At 35.7% G+C, this 22,942-nt stretch overlaps 1 protein-coding gene across 6 annotated transcripts in view; it reads right to left on the bottom strand.

Annotated features, from left to right (window-relative positions):
* NR2C2 (nuclear receptor subfamily 2 group C member 2) overlaps positions 1–22,942 on the bottom strand; it is a 55,785-nt gene that overhangs the window by 23,319 nt on the left and 9,524 nt on the right. For 3 of the 6 annotated variants that reach the window (XM_084633332.1, XM_084633333.1, XM_084633337.1), the window contains exons 2-5: positions 21,844–21,927; positions 7,944–8,054; positions 3,834–4,034; positions 982–1,084 (exon numbers count right to left, since the gene is read on the bottom strand). In XM_084633332.1, coding sequence (XP_084489458.1) covers positions 982–1,084; positions 3,834–4,034; positions 7,944–8,054; positions 21,844–21,903 — 475 coding nt within the window. In that variant the 5' untranslated portion in view covers positions 21,904–21,927. Of the gene's footprint in view, positions 1–981; positions 1,085–3,833; positions 4,035–7,943; positions 8,055–14,876; positions 15,057–20,402; positions 20,503–21,843; positions 21,928–22,942 lie in introns of those variants that run through there. The other 3 variants (XM_084633334.1, XM_084633336.1, XM_084633335.1) reach the window with 3 other exon arrangements.

Genomic DNA, 22,942 nt, shown 5'->3' on the forward strand with positions numbered 1-22,942 from the left:
GATACTGCCTTTAATTACATGATCACATACTACTTTTTTCACAGGACTCCGCCTCATTTAGTGCATTAAATGGATGGAAAGTGTTCACTGACCAGTTGAGTTGCAAACTCCCTGCACTATACTCTCAGCCCAAGCCAGCCCAGGAAATGAAAGAGCATTGGACCCCAAACTTACTCTCAGGGACAGGAGTGGCATGTGTGTGGTCAGGCCTAATAGTTGGAGCCAGGGAGGTAGTCAGGCCTGGAGTTAAGGATCAGGACTACAGGATACACTGGGAGCACAGTTAAGAGCAGAGCTGATGTTTAGTGACAGGGATCAACAGCCGAATGCTAGAGCCAATGGGTGAGCTAGAGATGTGGTCAGGAAGCCAGGGGTGCCAACGATGGAGAAGGGCAGGGGCTGAAGCGGTCACAAGAGCAGGCTGGGCAGGAAGCAGGAACATGCGCAGCTGTGTACATGGAACACGTCGAGGACCCAGTGAGCTCTGTTGCTGTGCTAAATAATAGGCAGGTCCTCCCCTCCACCAATCAAGAAGTGCAATCAATCATGTAGCTTCCCCCCCTCCCCGGCCCCACTAGGATCAGCTGTGTCCAGTATGTTGCTAGGATACTGACCATGCTGCAGCTGGTTCCCTGGCACTTACACCCCTCACACTGTGTTGTTGCTAGCTGGTCAAAAGTGAAAGTTTTCTTGCCAATATTGGAGTTCAGACTAGTACTGGTTCAAGGAGGGTTTAACTAGTGTGATACCAAGCACAGCTTGCCATAATTATGATCAAGTATCATGTCCTTTAACTTATTTGTTCACAATTGTGTTCAAACCACAAGTATACCAGCCATAGGTGGTGATAGCTAACACATTTCTGTACTGTAAATTCATCCTCTTTTGACCAAGTCTCAATTGCTATTCTCATTATACATAAACACATCATCACTCCATCTTTACTAGTAACACATTTGTTACAAGAGTATATTTGCTTACCTGATGCTTTATCTCCACAAACAACACAATATTCTACTACTTGTGGCCGCTGGACATCAGCTTTACCCAACAAACGTTCCACTGAAGCAGAGTCTGTCACAATCTAAAACAAAATGCCAGAACAGTTAAGGTGTTGCTTTGATATATCACATCAAATCAAGCTCTAAAGAGATTTCATATTCAGATCAACTGATTGGCTTAGCGTTGCTAACTCTTGCAGGTTAGTACTTGCGATAGAAGTTGGCACCTAACCTGCTTAGGCACTTTTGTAAATCCCATTAGGCACCTAAATACCTTTATAAATCTGCCCCTAAATTTAGTCTGGAAGCCTGGTTTAGGCAAAGGCCTGTTGCAGTTTAGAAAGACAGGGTCCAGTCTGGGAGTTTAGCTTAGGCAGAGGCCTGATCCAGAACTGAAAGATTTATTCCTGACTGGGGCTCATCTTAAGCAGAGACTTGCATTAGCCTTCAAAGATTCGGGGCTTGTCTACATAGAGAAGTTATTGCAGAATAAAGAAATTTAAGTGTAATAGCTATACTGGAATAACTTCCCCATATAGGTAATTTTATTTTGGAATAAGAGTGCCTTTTTCCAGTTTAGCTTAATCAACTTCCAAAGTGGATTAATATTATAAAATAATATCTGAGTTTTTTTCTGCTCCTCCCCTTTCACTGCATTTGAGCCTCTGACACCATTCACATAGGTAGATCACTGTGTGACAGCACTTCACCACAGGAGCAAATATTATCATTTGGATAGCTAACTGGTCACTTGGAGTTGTAAATCAGATAGCTAAACATCTAACTGCTAATACTCATACCTGCAATAAAGAGTAAGTACAAAAAAAAAGAAGGTACAAATGTTGTGGACACAAATTTTGCTCACAAAAGGGAACACGGCCTTCTGAAAATATAGGCCTGTCCAGTTTTGTTTTAAAGTTATTACTCCTCTTTTTAGACACCATAAACAAAGTATATCCACTAGTTTTGAAGTTCCTATGAAAATAGAGGGCCAGATCCTCAGTTGGCATAAATTAGCATTGCTTTATTGACTTCAATAGAGCTATGCTGGTTTACAGCAGCTGAAGACTTGGCCCACAACGTTTTGTGCACCTCACATTAGCTCTATTTCATTCCCACTCCTTTTACAGCAGTGGTGGGCAACCTGCGGCCTGCACGCAGCCTGTCAGGGTAATCCGCTGGCAGGAGGTAAGACAGTTTGTTTACATTGACTGTCTGCACCTATTGGAAAACCTGGGAGGTGGGCAGGTGCAAGCCCACCACTGTTTTAGAACTTTGGGGATATCATTCAATGATGCGAACATACAAACAAGAATGCTTGGCAAGACAAAGTGCTATATTAAAGGAAGTTAAATAATGCAATAATATAAAATTCTGTTCAGTTCAAAATACAGGATGAAAATAGTCCGTCCTTAACCCTTTGGAAACCAATAAATCAGAGGCAGGATTAAATCCTAAAAGAGAAGAAAAGGGAAGAGAGGGGAAAGGAAGAGAGAGTGGATGGAGGGAAGTGGGGGAGTATAATCCAATAAACTCATACTTTTTTCATGGTATCAGCAAGGAAGTTAATCCTGACAAAATTAATCTCACTGACAAAGTTTTTAAAAAACTTTTAAAAAACAAACAGCTTTAAATTAATTATGTTTATTAATTTAAAAAATTAAACTTCCAACCATATACAGTATTCAGCTTATACTAGCACTGTGCTTGGTTTTATTGGCTTTTATTAACTGGGGCATAGAATCAGTGTATTATAATATGTTACAGACCATTGTAGTACTGGAAAGAAACAAGGTCTCATCTTTAAATATTCACTTACAGTTCATGTTAACTCCTAGGAGTTGTTGTTTATTTTGGTACATTTCCACTGTCTTTGTGCTGAATATAACATGATTATTTTTCCTTCTTTTATGGGTCTGTCTGTATTTTCATGCCCAAATCATCCCATTAAACACAGACATTAAATAAAATTATGATTCAAAACAGAAGGTTTTCTGCTTTGAGGCATTTAAATAAGAAATGTAATTTACAATAAACTGTTATTTTAAAAATCTCTTAAAAACAATTGTTGTTATTTAGATGTTTATGCACAGATGGAAATTTTCTCTCCTGTAAATCACTCTTTTAATTTTACTGTCAAATAAAATGATAGTTCTATCATATTGATAGCAACAGGGAGTAGATATCGATTTTAAAGAGGTGGATGTGGGGAAAAAAGCTCCTACTTTAGTAGAAAAAGTTTGATCTATGTTTATTAATGTGTATTATTTGTATTATGATAGATCCCAGACATCTGAATCATGACCAGGACCCCATTCAAACATATTGTAAAGACAGCCCCTGCCCCAAAGAGATTACATTCCAAGGCCTTGAGCCCTGCAAAGATTAAAATAACTTTGCCCATTGCCTTCAGCGGAACTACTCACAGGCATCAAATTATGCATCTGCTTAAATCTTTGCTGAATTAGGACCTTAATAAGGAGAACATGCAACAATGGGTGTTGGAACACGGTAGAAAGAGTGAGGGGAGAAGAGGGAGACAAATAATAGTAAAAGGACACAAGGTTGCATAGATGAAGTGTTATAATTTGCCGTTTTATGAACCTATAACAGCCCTCTCTTGCAGTTTACTGTGGCATTTTAGGAAGTAAATTGGAAAGTTAGCCATGGAAATGAACAAAATGATTATATAACATTTTCAAAAACCTGTACACAGGAAGTTTAGCTTTTAGAAAACTATCAAAACTTCTAGGGGTTTAGGGCTATTATACAATTAAATCTATTTAAATCAATAATTGAAGCAGTATAGCCTATTTTAATTATTGTATTTACCTGAATTCTGCCTGGTACAATGTTGTCAGTGGTGGTAAAGATAAGTTGCTTGGCATTAGAGGTTTCAGGTGCTGCCAATATCACCTTTCCTGTTCCAGTTCCATCTGGACTAGCCAAGATAAACTGTTGCTTCGGAGACACTGATGAGTCCACTGCTGTCACTATCTGGATTTTCTGTCCTGTTTGCTGATCTGTCACAATCTGCAAGAAATGTTGAAGGATTTTATAAGGCATAATATAAGATTTAACATTCTAAAATCTTTGGTTCTATCTCAGAATTATATCTTATTACCTGATAATGGCTCTTCACTGCCTTGCAACTTACATAGTCATTTATACTTGTGCAAAATAGGTGTAAATGATGACACAAAGTGCAAGGCAGTGGAATCAGGCCTTTATGTATATATAGTGCTTCTGCAGAGAAGGGTGCTTGTGGAATGGGAAGCATTGGTGATATGAAAGGTGAGGAAGTAGCTGAACTATAGTAAATCACATTAAACAGGTCAAGAAGGAATCTCTCTAATGTGTAAACAGTGAGGTGGCAAAATTTGCACATGATACAAAATTACTAAAGATAGTTAAGACCCAGGCAGACTGCGAAGAGCTACAAAAGGATTTCTCAAAAGTGGGTGACTGGGCAACAAAATGGCAGATGAAATTTAATGTTGATAAATGCAAAGTAATGCACATTGGAAAACATAATCCCAACTATACATATAAAATGATGGGGTCTAAATGAGCTGTTACCACTCAAGAAAGAGATCTTGGAGTCATTGTGGATAGTTCTCTGAAAACATCCACTCAATGTGCAGCAGCAGTCAAAACAGGAAACAGAATGCTGGGAATAATTAAGAAAGGGATAGATAATAGGACAGAAAATATCACGTTGTCTCTATATAAATCCATGGTACGCCACATCTTGAATACTGTGTGCAGATGTGGTCGCCCCATTTCAAAAAACATATATTGGAACTGGAAAAGTTTCAGAAAAGGGCAACAAAAACGATTAGGGGTATGGAACGGCTTCCGTCTGAGGAGAGATTAATAAGACTGGGACTTTTCAGCTTGGAAAAGAGATGGCTAAGGGGATATACGAGTGAGGTCTATAAAATCATAACTGTTGTAGAGAAAGTAGATAAGGAAGTGATGTTTATTCCTTCTCATAATACAAGAACTAGGGGTCACCAAATGAAATTAATAGGCAGCAGGTTTAAAACAAATAAAAGGAAGTATTTCTTCACACAACGCACAGTCAACCTGTGGAACTTCTTGCCAGAGGATGTTGTTCAGGCCAAGACCATAACAGGGTTCAAAAAAGAATTAGATAAATTCATGGAGGATAGGTCCATCAATGGCTTTTAGCCAGGATGGGCAGGAATGGTGTCCCTAGCCTCTGTTTGCCAGAAGCTGGGAATGAGCAACAGGGAATGGATCACTTGATGATTACCTGTTCTGTTCATTCTCTCTGGGGCACCTGGCAGTGGCCACTGTTGGGAGACAGGATACTGGGCTAGATGGACGTTCTGACCCAGTAGGGCCATTCTTATGTTCTTATGTGATCCAAATAGAATAAAATGAATACCAATGAAGTATAATGACCAAGGTTCTTATGTTCACCTAAGTGAAAAATATGTAACATATTGTACATGGCTATGTATGACCAAGCACATATCCAGTACACATACACAGAAAATCTAATCTGATATAATCACAAAGTTTCCTCACTTAAAGAATTAAAAGTGAAAGTAAAAATACTTTGGAAAACTCTATGAGGTCAAACTCATTCATTCTGAAAAAGGGAAACATATTAGTAAACTGTGAAACTAGCCTCTTCTGGTCAATACTACAGGCAGAGATGCAAGGTGGGTCAGGTAATATCTTTTTATTGAACCAACTTTTGCTGGTGAGACAGACAAGTTTCTGAGCAAACACAACTCTTCTTTGGGTCTCGGAAAGTACTCTTGAGTGTCACAGCTAAATGCAAGGTGGAACAGATTGTTTAGCACAAGTAGTTAGCACATTTTCTAAGGGACCATTAGAGGTTGCGTGGCCCATTAACGCCTCTGAGTCATAGGACAAAAAGAGGAGGTTAGTGAGCTACAGATTGTTGTAATAAGCCATAAATCCAGTGTCTCTGTTCAGTCCATCATTTTTAGTGTCTAGCAGAATTATGAATTTAAGCTCCCAGGCTTGTCTTTTGGTGTTGTGCACACAATACTAGAGACAGAAAATTAAAAGCATTCCACCTCATGACTATAGTTGAGATTTCTTCTGTTTTGGTTAAAAATAAATACACAATTTCAAAACATTTTTTTTGTGTGTAGTTAATTTACAGTTAAGGTTTATATGCTAATCTGATCACTTGTGTGAATAAAGTTTCGTAGCATAGAACACATAATCCTTAACAAATAAACATATTATCATCACCATTTAAAAAAAATCTAAGCATATGGAATAGCCAATTATGATAATTAAGGAGCTCACTAGGCAAAAGATCTCTGGGCTATCTTGCTGCTCCACAGAGCTCTTACTGGCCATCACAGTGTTTTATATTGAAAATCTTAGCTGGTAGCATGAAGTCACAGTGAAATCTTGTCTGTGGGATCAAGACTGATACCTCTATGATGCTGCCTGTAAATTTTTTACAGAGATGGGAATTGTCTTTTCCCTTTCCAGTATTCTCCCTCAGCACGGACTGTTAGTTCCTTTACAATCAGTAGAGATATGAGGAACAAGATTAATTGTTCTGCCCAAGTGGGCCAAAACTAAAGTTATGCTGGGAGGATCTGCTCTATGAACTTCAGAATGTCCTAGTATTCTTCAGTCATACATGTTGAGGAAATATAAATCCTTTGATGGGGTGGTGAGATATATGCTGATATTGTAGATCCAGTAGATAAAAAAGTTTTTTTGCTATTGTTACTTAACCAGAAATATGTCTGCAAAGGAGAATCCTCCCATAGTGATAGACTCTAGAAAGTAAGACAGTGAAGAGGCATAAATTGCCTGATTTTTCTTTTCCTAGATTTAGAGGGAATATATAGGCCAAAACTGCAGGTAATATATATACACTAGAGGACAACTCTCAGTGCTTATCTACAACTGACAATCATAGAATCACAGATTCATAGAAATGTAGGCTGGAAGGGACTTTAAGAAGCCATCAAGTACTACCCTCTGCACTGGGGCAGGATCAAGTAAACCTAGACCATCCCTGACCTAGACTAGGTGTTTGTTCAACCTGTTCTGAAAAACTCCCAAAGATGGGGATTCCACAACGTCTCTTGGAAGCCTATTTCAAACCTTAACTACCCTTATATTTGGAAAGTTTTTCTTAATATCTAACCTACATATCCTTTGCTGCTGATAAAACCCATTATTTCTTGTCTTCCATCAGTGGACATGGAGAGCAATTGAGCCCAGTGCTCTTTATAACAGCCTTTAACATATTTGAAGTCTTTTATCAGGTGCCCCCTTAGTCTTCTTTTCTCAGGACTAAATAATTGCCAGTTTTTTTAATGTTTCCGAACCGGTCAGGTTTTGTAAACTTTTTATCAGTTTTGTCGCTCTACCTAGACTGTCCCCAGTTTCTCCACATCTTTCCTAAAATGTGGTACCTAGAATTGGAGATGTTACTCCAGCTAAGGCCTCACCAGTGCTGAGTAGAACAGGACAATTACCTCCCATGTCTTACACACAACATTCCTGTTAATACTTCCCAGAACATTAGCCCTTTTCTCAAGTGCATCACATTGTTTACTTATATTCAATTTGTGATCCACTATAACCTCCAGATCCTTTTCATCAGTATTACCACATACCTAGTTGTTCCCCATTTTGTATTTGTGCATTTGACTTTTCATTCCTAAGTGAAGTAATCTGCACTTGATCTTTATTGAATTTCATCTTGTTGAATGCATACCAATTCTCCAATTTGTACAGGTCATTTTGAATTCTAATCACTGAAAGGACCTCTGTGATATCTGGTACATTAAAAACAAGAGCTAACTATATTTTTCAAACAAAGAAATAAAATTGGACAATAACTGGATGATATTTGCTTTCATAATAAGGGCCCATTGATTGAGTTATTTAAATTAAAGAATTTACCTGAATGCGCTGTGGTGAAGCTACAGAAGAGTCTGTAGAAATAATTTGGATGCGTTGAGAGGGGCTGGTCATCACTGGAGATTCAGATAATGAAGTCTGAACAGTCTGTACCTGTAAATAACAAGATAGAAATTTCACTTAATGTACTATTATAACATAGTGGATATTTTTTATCTTAAACATTATACAACTCCATCGTGGATTCTAGACTTATAATAAAAAGTTTCAGTAGCTAAAACACACTAGTATCTGCTTTCACTGAATTGTCAGAGTACGTTTTTGTTGGCAAGAATGAATCTATTATGCTCCAGAATAATCACTACATAATTAGACTTGGCAGAATTCAATTTTTATTTTTTATTTTGATGGATAATATCAATGTTTATTTTTAAGTATTTTTCTATTTTTATCTACTTTAATTTTCACAGTTGTGCAAAATTATGGATATTAAGCATTTTTTCAACTTTTATCTATTAAAATTTTCACAATTGCAGGAAATTATGGGCAGGTCAGACAATTATTGAAATGATAATAGATGTTGAGAGTCAAAAAGTTAAAGCTGCATAACCACTAAAACACAAATTGTCAACTTCATATGACAACATATACAATGTAAAATACACTTAAATCAAACTATTAAGTTGTCAAGCAGCATTTTTCTTACTTTGTCTATCAGTAAGTTTCTATTAATATCAATTGAAATATTTTTTCATAGGTTTGTATGTGTATGGTGTGAAATCGATGTTTACCGACAGTTACCAGTAAAAATCTAATCTTTCCAAGTCTAGGTATAATATTACTTGATCAAGCTTCTCAGAAGAGGCATATAATCTAAACAGTGTGGTCACTATTACTGAAATGAAAAAACATACCTTTTTTCAACTTCCAGTTATTTACTTGATAAATCTTTTTTTGCTTCTTTTTAAAATAAAGCTGTTCGACATATTAGTAATAATATTTTGTACTAATGTATCACCTTTCATCTGAGGATCTTAAAATGTTTTATGAACAATGAAGTCCAAAATTTTCAGATCTGTTTGCCAAAAATTAGACACCTTAATCAATACTCAGGACCCTAACTAAAAGTGGCCTACTTTCCAGAGTGCCTGACTCTCCCATTAATTTCAAAGGGAATGGGTGAGTGCTCAGCATCTAATAAATTTACGGCTTTTGGTTAGGTGCCTGAATATGGATTTAGATGCTTAATTTTAAGCAACCAAGTTGGAAAGTATTGGCTATGATCCTACAACAATCCTTTGGAAACAGACAAGTAATGTTACCTTTATTTTACAGATGGGGGTGAAAGTTGGGCATACAGAGGTTAGTGACCTGCAGAGTGCAGAGTTTTGAGACCACAGCTCTATCCACTAGACCATGCTTTTAAAGCCACCCTCTCCAATGTTGGAGATGGAAGAGAAAGACTTTTCTGTCTCAGATTCCATTCCTCCATCCTACCTTTTGTTATATAGCTCCAAAATATCCTTGGGAGTCAGGAGATGTCTTGACTCTTAGCCTGGACCTAAATAAAAAGGTATTTGGGGATAGAGGAGGAGGAGAATGTTCTGGGCAGTCCACATGCCTCCAATCTGCCCAAATTGGCATTTACCCCTTTTATTTCCCTGATTTTATGTGGTCAATCTAAAGCCTCTCATAATATCTGGTTAAACTATGTAGCCTGCCTGGAATAAGTGGCAGCCTCATTTTCGAAGCTGTTGTGAGAGCAATTTTCAACTGCAGTGAGTGTTATTTAGACATTTATTTAGAGTACAGTAGTGTTTGGATAAGCAACTCTATAAAAATGGCTTGGCAAAGTTTGAATTTTATTGTTTGCTCAGTATGCAAATGTAAAAAAGTTGGTTTTATACTAGCTATCAGTGCTGCAGACTTGGATCTACCTTCCCACACACCATCACTAGAAATTAATATTAGGAAACCAATTTCTCTCCTTAGTTACACGTTTAATTACTATTATCCTTAGTGAGGGTTTCACAGATGTAACTGAGGGTAAAAATTGACCCTCCAATTGGAATTCAGTTAACAATTCTGTTGGTGTGTGAAAACAAACAGATATCATCTCCCTCTACAACACCTGTCTGCATTGGCCTTGCTGCAGGACTAACAGGTGTAAAATGCAGCATAAATCTATTTTTGTCATGTTAGTAAGCATATCTGACTCTGGATACATGCAGGAAGCAGATAAATTTCATAACAAGTGCTATTTTTACAGTTAATTTTCAGAGCAGAAATTGATTTTAAATACAGTTGTTTGAGGTTGAAGGATGCCCCATGGATGTTTAGGAAATGCAGCTATCTCAAACCCTGGAAGATCCTGGATAAACTGGAATCAGACTCTAGGAATTTTGTGACCCTAGAAGGATATGTATGATTTGGATGTTGGTGGCAGAATGCCCCATAGAAGATTTTTTGAGGGTGAGGGCTTTAACTGAAGTAAGAGTGAATGAAAGATGTTGGCTTGACAATCTTGAAGACTTCTATTAATCCGCAGAACTGATACAGCACAAGCAATGCAAATTTGCACATGTACAACTCGGTCAATTGTGATTAAACCCCAACCCGGAGGAACCATCACAACCGGAAAGTTCAGTCTCCATGTCCTATTCAATCTTCACCCTTGTTGATGCAAGTGGCAACAAGAGGAAACAATTAGTACTGATTTTGATTGTTGGTTATTTGAGGTAGACACCTTCCCCCGAGGAAACAGACTAAGACCTCCAAATGGATTTCACAAAGGCCAGTTAAGAGACTATCTGATTGTAATAACTTTCAGTCACAATCAACTTACAGATAAAAGGTGCCTATATGCCATTACTAATCCCCAGAGCCCTTCAACACTCTCTTTTTGTTAAGATTTCCTTCAGTTCTAGGGCCCACTATGGCCTTTTAAAAACCAGCTTACTTAATCTTACTTGGCTCATTCATATCTAAATATGAACTGGGCCTAGTATACAATTCCTCACTATTTGGAAGATGCTGTAGAAACATTTTCAAGCCTATTTGTGTTTAAGCCCAAATAAAATTCACAGCCATTGTGTATATATTATATATATAATTCAGGACCTGGCCGTACAAACCTTCCACACAAAAGATGCCATCTGAAATCAATGGGAATTCTACACTTGGATGGCTTGCAAGATTGAATCCCCTGGCTTACAGTTAGTGTAAAATATTTCAGGTTAAAATACTTTCAGTAAAAAATTTCAAAAATCCCTTCAGCTAGTTCCAAATTATAGAAAATTTTTGTACAAACATTACATATACTTATTTGTGCAGAATTCACGAAAAATGGCTCTATTTTACTTTTAAATTTTGCAGGTCAATAATCCATGATGTGGACAAATGCCTTTGCCTATTCTCAGAAAATTTAAAACAATGGTGATAATTTGATTAGAAAATCACATATCATGAATGTGCAACAATATTTCCACAAAAAAATCTTAAAATATCTTTAACATATAGATTTTATATAGATGTGAGGCCACTGCTTTCACATGAAAGATTGTAACAGCTTCTCAGAAGAAGTTAATATAATTTTAATTAGTTAATAAATATTTACACAACAGACTTTAGAAGCTCCAGAGGTGTCATTACAATCTGTCAAATCAATAGTCTGCAACATGTTTACTTTTTTCAGTCACATGCTTTATTGAGAGTAATTAATATTGTTATTGATTCATTTTATCTTGTTGTAGAAAAACTGACAATAGATTTTATATACATGGCATAATTTGAATAACTAATACTGTAGATTATTATTACAGGTGATACAAAATGACAATTTATTTTAAAATATCCCTTTTAATCTACAAATTAAACAGTCAGTTAGGGAACTCAGGGAACTCAGATAGTAAGGTGATATGGACCATAGAAATAGACAAGATAGACAACCATAGTGCCTCATACTTAACTTAAATAATAAGGGTTACAGAAGATTCCAGTTTCTGCCATATCTATTTATTTGAAACCAATGAGGCACAAATTGTCCACAATTCTGCCCTTCTCATAGCTGTTCTTTCATTTTAATTAATTAAAAGCTTGGGATTCTTAGTTAAGTCTATCCCGATATTAAATGACACCTGTCACAAACATTATCACATAGATTTTGAATTGTTGGTTAACTCAGAATCATATGTAAGCCAGTCCCCTCTTCTAATAAAATTATATACATTATGGGGTTTCTTAAACAGTTTTTAAACACACATTTATATTGTCCTGATGTAAGAGTCTGTAATCCTGTATTTACAGTGCATGACTGACCCTAACAGCTTCATATTAGCATTGCTGAGTGGAAATGTCTTTTCTGGAAATTCTCAAGAGAATAATTAAACACTATTTTTGTAGTTTTGGGACTTGTTCTTGGATTCACTATCTCCCTGAATGGTCTTACTTGGAGATAAAACCATTGAGTTTCCAAACTGAAGTACATGAATCTATTCAATTTAAGTGATGACGACAATCCCAGAAGTACCTGTTGATCAATGTTTGCATTGCTAGAGAACAGTTAACTCTGCACCTAGTCATAAACTGAGTTTGTATAGGAAGCCCTAATCTTCTGTGACCTTTTGTGGTTAACATAAAGAATTAGCTTAGCTACTCTACGATTTAAACAAAAGAAAAGAACTTAAGGCACAAGTCAGACATTACTGTATAATATCTCAGAGACAAACCTGTTAAAATAAACACTACGTTAATTGAATCAGGCAGTTTCACTCTTTTGTGCTTTTAAGTCCTAGGTAATACGTGTAGTGTGGAAGTCAAATCCAATAAACTAAATCATGAAAGAGCAAGACAATACCTCATATAATTATCTTTCATACATACATAGATTACAATGGCACAAAATTGTAGGGAGGGGAATACAATTAGAAGGATCTCTAAATCACTGGCAGATATAGTATATCCTATAGCTGAAAACAAGATGTCTGACCAACAAAAATTTAACTGATAGTATCAGAAGGCTACTGGAAGATCTAATTTAACAGTAATTTCCTTATCCTGTGTGCCAAGTCATTAACTGAGATCCACACATTTTAAAAGATGTACATTTTAGCTGTTAGGATCTTTTAGATGTTTCATCCTCACCTGTGGAAGGCTAATCCTTTTTGAAGTATTTTAATTACCTTTTAGACTACAAAAGCACCTGGAGTCTACTCTTGCCCTAATGTATGGGGATTTGCACAGGCATGCATGAAATAATGTCACTATGTAAACAGGAACTAGCGTATAACTCCTCTGTAAACTCTTTGGGGCAGGGGCAGCCTTTGTGTTCTGTATTGTATAGTGCCTAACAAATCACCTCACCTATTCACCATCATCACATAATTTCCCTGTGGGATTGTTTATATGAAAAAGCAACATTAGTAAGTATTTATGGGAATTATTTTTAACTATTTTAAAGAAAATTCAACAGATAGCAACAAGGAGAAAGCTAGTACAATATGATCAGCCAGGTGTCCACCAATAAGGGCTTTGTAGACCACTGGTGGACCACATTTTGAGAACCACTGCGTAAGTGATGTATTGATGTGTCGTTTTCATTTTTCTTCAGAAACCGAAAAATATTTATGCACCTAAATTTATTAACCTGAAAAACAAAACACTTTTTTCCCCAAAAACTTATGTTGAAAAAACATATGCTGTAACAATAAAGGATATATTGCATATTTTGTTTATTTAATTGCTGTCTGAATGCATATCTTATATTTTAGGATTCTCTTTATGTCCTTATTAATGTACAGCTTCTTTAGACTCATCTACATGATGCCATATGAAATAACAATCATTTTATATGCCTCACAACTGCTGAACATTTCAGGTGCATCTACAGAACACACTTGCTGTGCTACGGAATATACAAGATACCTCTTACTATTCCACTGATTTCAATGAAATGTTAATTGTTGACAGCAGAACAGCATGTGTATTAGAGAATCAGAAGCACAAAAGGTTAGTTTTTCTGAAATAATCAAATTATAGGATTGAGAAAAGATCAAGCAGCTTCCTATATTAAAGCTTAGTTTCTCCCCAACCATTGCCACACACATACAAAGGATTACAATGTATAACACTAAAATGCTATATTACCACTCTAACCAATTAGCTACACCTACACAAGTTTTAAATATTTAATAGAAAAATAATACAACTCTAAAAATATATAACTTTTTTGAATGGATTTAAGTAATGTTACTATCAGAAACTGTCCAGCTTCTCTTCATATGGCTATTATAACAAGAATGTTTTTTCTACCATATTTGGCTGTAAGTAGAATTCAGCTTATATGAGAAAAATATTCTCAACAAAAAGGGTCTGTGAATATTTATTTGAGACAAATAACAGTTTTGCTTTATATTAAGTTTATTTTTAAGATTTGAGATCATAACTAGCATTCACTATTCAAATTTATAGTACAAAAGACATCACACACTATGAAACTTGTACCACATGTTTAAAGCAGCCACAATGGAAGCTGTATAAACTGTAAGCAAATATCTACTCCACCAATTTTAAGTAAGGTAGGTATAATCTGTTATGCAAAGAATGAAAATGAGTTAAAAAAATCAATGACGTCTATTTTTTGTCATTTTTAAAGAAAAATTATCAACTAATTAGAAGTCTATCAGTAGATGATAAAATAAATAAAACAGGCCTTAAGTTGTAAGAAACTTCAACATACTAAATTTTAAACATGTTTAATCAATAAGTATTTAAAAATAATCACTAAATATTTTAATGAACATTTGCTCTGAAATTAATCCATTTGCTACATAAAAGGCCTTTAAAAATAGATTTCTTTAAGCAAAATTATTGAATATACATATTTTAAAAGAAGATAGAAAAACTGCTTCAATAACCTTTGTACTGTTTGCTTCCTGGTGCTGCCTACCTATATTTTGTACAGACTCTAGTACTTACAGTGTCAAATCCTTCCTGCAGCTTTATTTACATTTTTTCTCAGCAAACCTCTCAGGCCAAAACAATCCAACAAGAATACAGAGGTCAATTACAATCTATTCACAGACATTTGCATCCAGGTTCCATTAGTGAAGATTCCAATCACTGAAACCAGACAGAATTGTTTAAAAATGCCCTCTCTGTGACCCTGCTCCTCTGAAGGTCAAGTGTACTATCACTCCCTGTAACCAAGGAAGCAGAATCGACGTGTTCCTGCTGTTTTGCCAGCTGCTGAAGCAGTTTGTCTAATAATACGATTAATTTCATTTGGAGAAGATGTACCCAGGTTACAAAGCTTTCTCCCCTGTTTCTCTTCCTCAGTCCCCAAACCTGCTACCTCTCCATAAGGCAGAAAAAGAGAATTCTATGAGAAAAGAGTTTGCCCAGCTCTTGAATTATTTGCAAATCAGTAAGTGGAAAAGGAAAACCACCATGTTCCCTGTGGAGCATCTTTATCTTTATAGTTCATTAAGCTAATGTATTTAAAGGAACATGGGCCTCTCTAAATTCCTATGTGCCCCTCACACATGTAGTAATGTAATCAGTCTTATTACATATAAGACTTAATATATTAAATACATGATGCATGTGAGAAAGTTATGATTCATTATTTTAATTCCCTGACAAAACATTTGGATCAGACTACAGTGAAATCTGGCAAATTAAGGCAACACCACACTATTAATAATAGAACATTTTGAAATATCTGCAAGGAGGAATTTTTTTTGCCCTCATAATATCGACTACACTTTGAGGGGGAAAGGGGGAGCTGAACTCTTTGAAAAGTTTTATGATAATGAATTTCATTACAGTGAATTTCCATTACACAAGCTTATGTAACAACTACATGACTTAGCTGATTTTAAGTAACACAAATATTTTATTTCAACTTCAAGGACTCCTAACCTGAGTATTGAAATGAGCTCACTGTTAAAATTAGGCCCTTTTCACAACAGTGAGGAAATACTGAAGATACAATTTATGTACTGTGTAACATTACTAATTTGGAAAGGTTAAAAATTATAGGCAACATCTATAGAATAATTTCTCCTCACTCATTATAGGTGCATATTTGCAGCACAGACCCAACAGCAATATTTAGTCAACAAACCTATGTCCAGATTCAGAAAGGTATTTAAATACATGCCTAAATTTATGCATGCAAGTAGTCCTATTGAAGTCTATTGTACTACTCATGTGCTTAAAGTTTGATGCATACTTAAATACCATGTTGAACTGGGCCTTAACGTGTCTACCTTGCTAAGGAAAGTGTTGTTTAGATAGGTTTGTAATGTCTGACTGGCAGATGCCTTTCAACTGTAAGTCACCAGTTAGAATCCAACCCAGCTCCACAGGGATAAAAAAATACTTATCTCACTGAGGAATAGCTTTAGATTACTGTCTTTAAAATACCATTCTGGATCTTTGTAAAAAAAGTCAGAAATGTCAAATGCATGGGTACCACTCTTCAGCACCAGGGACAAAGTGCCCTCATAGCAGGATGCCAGCTGTGCAACCAAGTCTAACTGTGTTCAGATCACAACTGTAGTCCCATCTTTATGATAAACCTGCCTTCCTCTCTCAACAACTTCCTTCATAAACTTAACACAGAAAAAACTTGAAACTTCTTGGAAACTGTGAATTCTTTACATAACTATGTTTGTCTTTTGCATTCCTAGCTGACAGGTGCCTAAAAAATACAATAGAAGGGTTATAGTAACAAAAGTTCGTAATTTACTACATTGAAGGCTTATTGAGCACAACTTAGAAATATTTTTCTAAGCAGAATTAATCAGTATATTGGTTTTCTTTTTGATATACAGCTACAATAGCAAGCCATGTGTGATTTTTATAAGACATGATAATATGTCAGCTCTAGCCTCTGTAGAGAGAACTTAGATAAACAGCAGACTCAGCCTCAAACTAACAAACATGCCTGGATATGGCAATTATTCTTCCTTTCCTGACAAATGAAAGGAGGATGAGATTTAAAGTGTCATGGTTTGGGAATATGAGAAATACTTCTACAATCTATTGTCCACAACAAACGTATATATATTATACAGGACTTATTTGAATACAGACAAGCAGTAAATGTATTCAAAACATAAATAATGTTTCGAATACCTCAAACATTTACCTTAATTTTTCATACATAATACCCAAGATTACTGTTTCACATTCAGTATTATTTAAATTTACCAAGTCACCTTTGTCATTTAAATCTAGACTGCACAATGCACTATTAAAACCTACAAATAAGGAATAATCCTACACTGGTATGATGATGGACTAAATTATGTAAACCCCTCGTCCCCCATTTCAACGTTTGAGTCCATCAACTGAATTCATTGGGTACATAAGAATGGCCATTCTGGGTCAGACTAATGGTCCATCTAGCCCAGTATATTGTCTTCCGACAGTGGCCGATGCCAGGTGCTTCAGAGGAAATGAATAGAACTGGCAATCATCGAATGACCTATCCTCCTGTCCTCCACTCCCAGCTTCTGGCAAACAGAGTCTAGGGACACTCAGAACATGGTGTTCCATTCCTGACCATTCTAGCTAATAGCCATTGATAAACCTATCCTCCATGAACTTATCTAGTTCTTTTTTAAACCCTGTTATTGTTTTGGCCTTCACAACATCCCCTGGCAACAATTTCCACAGGTAGACTGTGTGTTGTGTGAAGAAGTATTTTCTTTTGTTTGTTTTAAACCTGCTGCCTATTAATTTCATTGGGTGACCCCTAATTCTTGTGTTATGTGAAGAAGTAAATAATATTTCCTTATTCACTTTCTCCACAGCAGTCAAGATTTTATAGATCTCTATCGTATCCCCTCTTAGTCATCTCTTTTCCAAGCTGAAAAGTCCCAGTCTTTTTAATCTCTCCTCATATGGATGCTGTTCCATACCCCTAATCATTTTTGTTGCCCTTCTCTGTAACTTTTCCATTCTAATGTATCCTTTTGGAGATGGGGCGAACAAATCTGCATGCAGTATACACACTGTAAAATACTAAAGAAAGGATTTTTATCTTTCTCCCCGTGTCCCCTCCCCACTTTACATACTAGGAACGTCCATATAAGGTAATCATGACTAGAATGTGGAACTAAAACTGACCGCTTTAAATATTTGAAAACTGCTAGAAAAACCAGTCAGCAACAAAAGGACTAGTTACTTGTATTCAAATTTGCATAAACAGAAACCTAGATTGCCCAAACTCATTTCATGACTCTTACATCCTTTGAAACTAACAAGATTTCTCCATAGCTGCAGTTGCATACCTAGTTCATATGCTAATTCACCAATGTGACTTTTCCATGATTTTATGTACATGTACCTATATAGAGATATATATTTATCTCAGTTTGCAATTGTGAACGAAGGTTCATTTTCCAAAGTTATAACTCTACACATTTATACACTGAACCTTCAATCCTTTTTTTCAATAGTTTATTACCAGACACGTCATTGCAAAGGCAAACAACTACATTGATTATGAGAACATTATTTGAGAAATATGTTGACAGAATAAATCAATAGTCAATACAGTTAATTGATTTTTGAGTTCATACTTTTTCATAGAAATCTCTACAGATATTTTTACTGATGCCACTTAGTGTTTCTGATTTAAGGAGAAGAGCATTTGCTTTATAAGCATCACTAAAGATCAAAAGTATTTGTATTTCTTAAATACAGTGATCAATCTCTCTTAATTTGTCATAATCTGGGTATAAGCAATGTTAGTGCAAAAGAGATTCTTATAAAAGTTAAAGTAGGAAATAATTACAGCAAACCCAGACTATATTGTACCCAACTGTTCCACAGGAATTTAAAATATTTTACAAACTTACTCTCACAAAATTTACAGCTTACAGTAAATATTTAATTGGAACAGTTATAAAGTTCTGCATTCAAAACCATTACTTCTTAAATTAGATCTTAGATTTTACAGTTTGGCAGGCAAGCAGGCAAAGGAGGAGCTAATGCTATCCTGACCTCCCTCTACCGTGATGCAGAAGGACAGCTAGTGAGCAGTTGGAACAGGATAAGGGACAATATCAGCAACTGTTCATAGTGCTCCTTTCTCCCATCAGAGCTGGTCCTGAGGCTTCAGGGAAAGAGGTGGGAGGCAGTGCCCTCTGCCTCCGGTCCGGAGTGACAGGCCTGATTCAAACACTTCAGTTTAAAAATTGCAGGACACAGTTCAGAAAAATACTTCCACACAAATTTTCTTCCTAACAGACTTGCTCTCAAGAGCTGAAGTTGAAGCCTGAAGTGGCCCCTCAGCTACAAATTGGACACTACTAGTGTATAGCATACTCAGAGTACAAGATGAAACCTTGAGAAAAGTAGTGTTAGTAGTTTATACACAAAGGATAAAATATGAATGACATTTTGCAAAAGCTGCTCAAAATGTGAAACAACTGCTGACATTTCCTTTCTTGGGCATAGCTGTTCTCTGTACTCCAAGCTGATGAATTCTGAGTAAAACCAACTGAATAACAGCTCAAGGTGTAAATAATGACATAAAGTGTCATCCCATCTCATCCAGCTGGAAGTAGAAAGTTGGAGAAATGGAACAAGCAATAATAAGCTCTAAAGAAAGAAAAGAAAAAAGATAAGCAGTGAACTCTGAACTACTCAGTAGATGAAACCATCATAGGAGCTGTTTTAGAAAATCATTCTTAAAACAAGAACTGATTCCATGTTTTTCACTTATTCTGAGTATATAAAATACAAGCGGTATTGGGGTGTTGTGTCATTAATGGCCATGTTGGAGCAATAATTCAGAGAGACAATAAAACCTGAAAAATTACTGCACAGGACTGAAAAACACAGCACTGCTGACTCTCTACTTACAGGACAATCTAATGTTTGCTGCTTGACATCTTGGTCCCCAGTAAACCCACGTGCAACATAGGCAGCAATCAGTTTGAAGAATTACTGTATATATAACTAAACATGCCAGTATTTGCATTAAATTATCTTGTTCATAACCGACCACTTAAAATTCATGTTTTAGGATTCAGTATATGATTAATGGCTATATTTCCCTTCCCCCAATTCAATTTTCCTTGATGAAATATCTGGCTTATGAAGAAAGCTCTCATTTTTTAAGGCCAATGCCAAATTTTTACACTACCCTAAACCAATTAATCATTTCCCTTCTTGCCAAGAAACTACTATGAATACAAATACACAGATCTAATATATTTCAAAAAGATTAGTCATTTATTAAACTGGACTAAAAATGTATCTGACTTAGAAGGACACATAGCAGTAAGCCAGTCATTTATAACAAAGATGGCTCAAGATTTAAAAGGAACATTATCTATTTAAGAATTAACAGATGTTGTGACCATGCTGTTTTTTTATAAATATTTTTCCATGAACAAAAATATCATGGTGTTATGCATTAGACAAGCATATAATTTAAGGAGGGATTGAATAGTGTAAAGAGAGGAAGCCCTAGTTACCCACCGGCCAGGAAGAAATCACAGAGCTTCACATGCTCTTGGGAAGGACCGAGCTCTCCAGTGGCAAGATACAACCATCACATTATGTTACCACGGTGCATTTCCTGCACGAGGAATTACAAATGTCACATATTTTATGTGCCTTAGATGTGATTATAGCATCACCATTCATACCAGAATAGTTAAGTGTTTGCCTGTCTTTCCATTACAAATTCTTTTTTGGGGGCTCTTCTAGGACTAGTTTGTAAAAATTAATTCTGGGCTGAAACTTGCTATACAAACACCTGAAAGAGCAAAATAAAACAAAAAAAAATTCTATTTGTCAGTTTCTAAGGTGAAATTTTAGTTTGTTCTTTAAACAGTCCTTAAAAGTGATTCGACTGTACTTTGTAGCCCTTAGTCCAGATTTTGACTTAATCACTGTTGCCATAAAATATATTTTTAAAAGAACAAATTAATATTTCTTTGTAGAATAAAGTTATTGGATATAAAAATACATTTGCAAATCCTTTTCTGAAAGTATTTTTGCCAGTGGATTTACCTCAGATATGCAGCTCTCACATTAGCCCACCAAACCGAGTATCTTCAAGGTGTAATTACAGTTCACTGGGTCAGAGATCTATGAACTAAAATCTCTAACATGGCCTTGACTATGGAGATGTCACGGACTACTGAGTACAGATAATCTACAAAATCCCTTCATTATGTAATTATATGATAGGCTGTAGTAACTCTCAAGAATATTAAGCCAAGCAAAAAACCCACAAACCCTATACAGTTAAGGACCTGATTAAAATTAGCAAACTAAAATAAATATGTAGGTTATCTTCTATTTCCATGATAAAGTGCATTTTCAGTGCTGAGAAGCTGATTTAGACATTTTAGCCTTCAGCTGTCCAAGTTATGGCAAACATAAGTAAGGCCATTAATTAATGTTATCTTAAAACTGTTTTTGTGCTGTTATACATGTATACTTGGGACAAAAATCCAAACTCTGATTCACAAGATTCTCTCTAATGCATGTTCACCATATTCACTATAGTAGTATACATGGTACTTGAAACATTGTTCAAGATTTAAACGGCATATCAACTAAAGAGTAGAAACCCTTATTTATTAAACTATGTCACTTAAACACACTGGTTTTCTCATATCTTTTATTTCAAATTATGAGAATTATAAAATAGGCAAAAGAACCAAATTTCCATGTAGGTCACGGGTGAATTTTCTTGTTTTACACATCTAATATGGAATCCACTAGAATGAAGTAAGGTGACTGAAACAAATATTGGCTACATTTCTTACATGTTCTCATGTAAAATAATTGCTGTTCTATAATTACCTTCTGCTTCACTTCTGATCAGTTGTAAACAACGGAAAACACTGATATATTTTTCCTTTCAAAATCAAGTATGCCAGCTACTGTAGTATCATCTGCCACTCACCTCAGCCACCTGCTGTGTCTCCACTATCTGCTGAGCCAGCACCTCCATATTGGTTGCCATGGTGAAGCAAGATCATTAGAGAACCTGTTTGGAAAGATGCCAGCAACTTCCATCAGGCAAAGAAAATGAGACTTTTTGTCACTGTTATTAATTAAAATTAAATCTGTGGTGCAGCTTTACATGAATTTACACCACTGCCAAATACATCTGACAAATAAGAAAGCAGTGCACATATTCACTGCAAATATGGGACTACTGTTTTCAAGACACAGATATTCTAAAATTATAAGCAAAAATATAATTTTACTTTTATAATTTTAAATTTTATAAAATATTTGTATTCCACCATTTAAAAACTGGCAATTAAGAGATCTCTATTTTGAAAATGAGATAGGGCAAATTTGAACTTCAACTATTGGTCCAATTTGTGGAATTCACACTTCTTAAAAAAGCTTTAATTAATTCCTAGTTTGTGAGGTGAAGAAAAAAATACACTTAAATGAAAAGCCTCTATGTCTTGCTGTGCTGGGCAAGGAGGTGGCTACCAGAGGAAGGTATTTGAGCACATTCTTATTGAACTCTTTTGCCAGACTACCATTATCACCTGTGTTTTTGTCATAATCCTGCATTGGCAGGGAAATGGCCTAGAATATCTAATGTATCTTTTCAATCTTTAACTTCTATGTTATATTTTACAATGATACTATGATACCATTATAACTGTGAGACGGAAACTCTGGTGAATGTAACTGCAAGTTAATTCTCTGACAAACTCACAAATAAAAACAAGATGTAAAACAAAAAGAAGGGATTAATCACCAGCACACAAGCACGTCCAGAAAAATTTAAAACGATGGTCCTTAATACAGTTTCGTTTCTCCATTCCTATTTTAAATTAAGAAGTCTTTTGTGCCCTCTCTGAAAACTTAACAGCTGAAATAATCTATTTTAAAATGATTATACTAAAAACTTTGCATGATCAGCCCTAGAAAGTTAAGTATCAGCAAAAGCCAATGATGGCCATTGGCCAATGTTCTGGCAAAATGTAGTGCTTGATAATGCTAAGATAATCAACTCCTCTCTTTCTTGCAATATCCAT

The sequence above is a fragment of the Lepidochelys olivacea genome, assembly GCF_965140295.1.
Source record: "Lepidochelys olivacea isolate rLepOli2 genome assembly, chromosome: 7".
NCBI lineage: Eukaryota > Metazoa > Chordata > Testudines > Cheloniidae > Lepidochelys > Lepidochelys olivacea.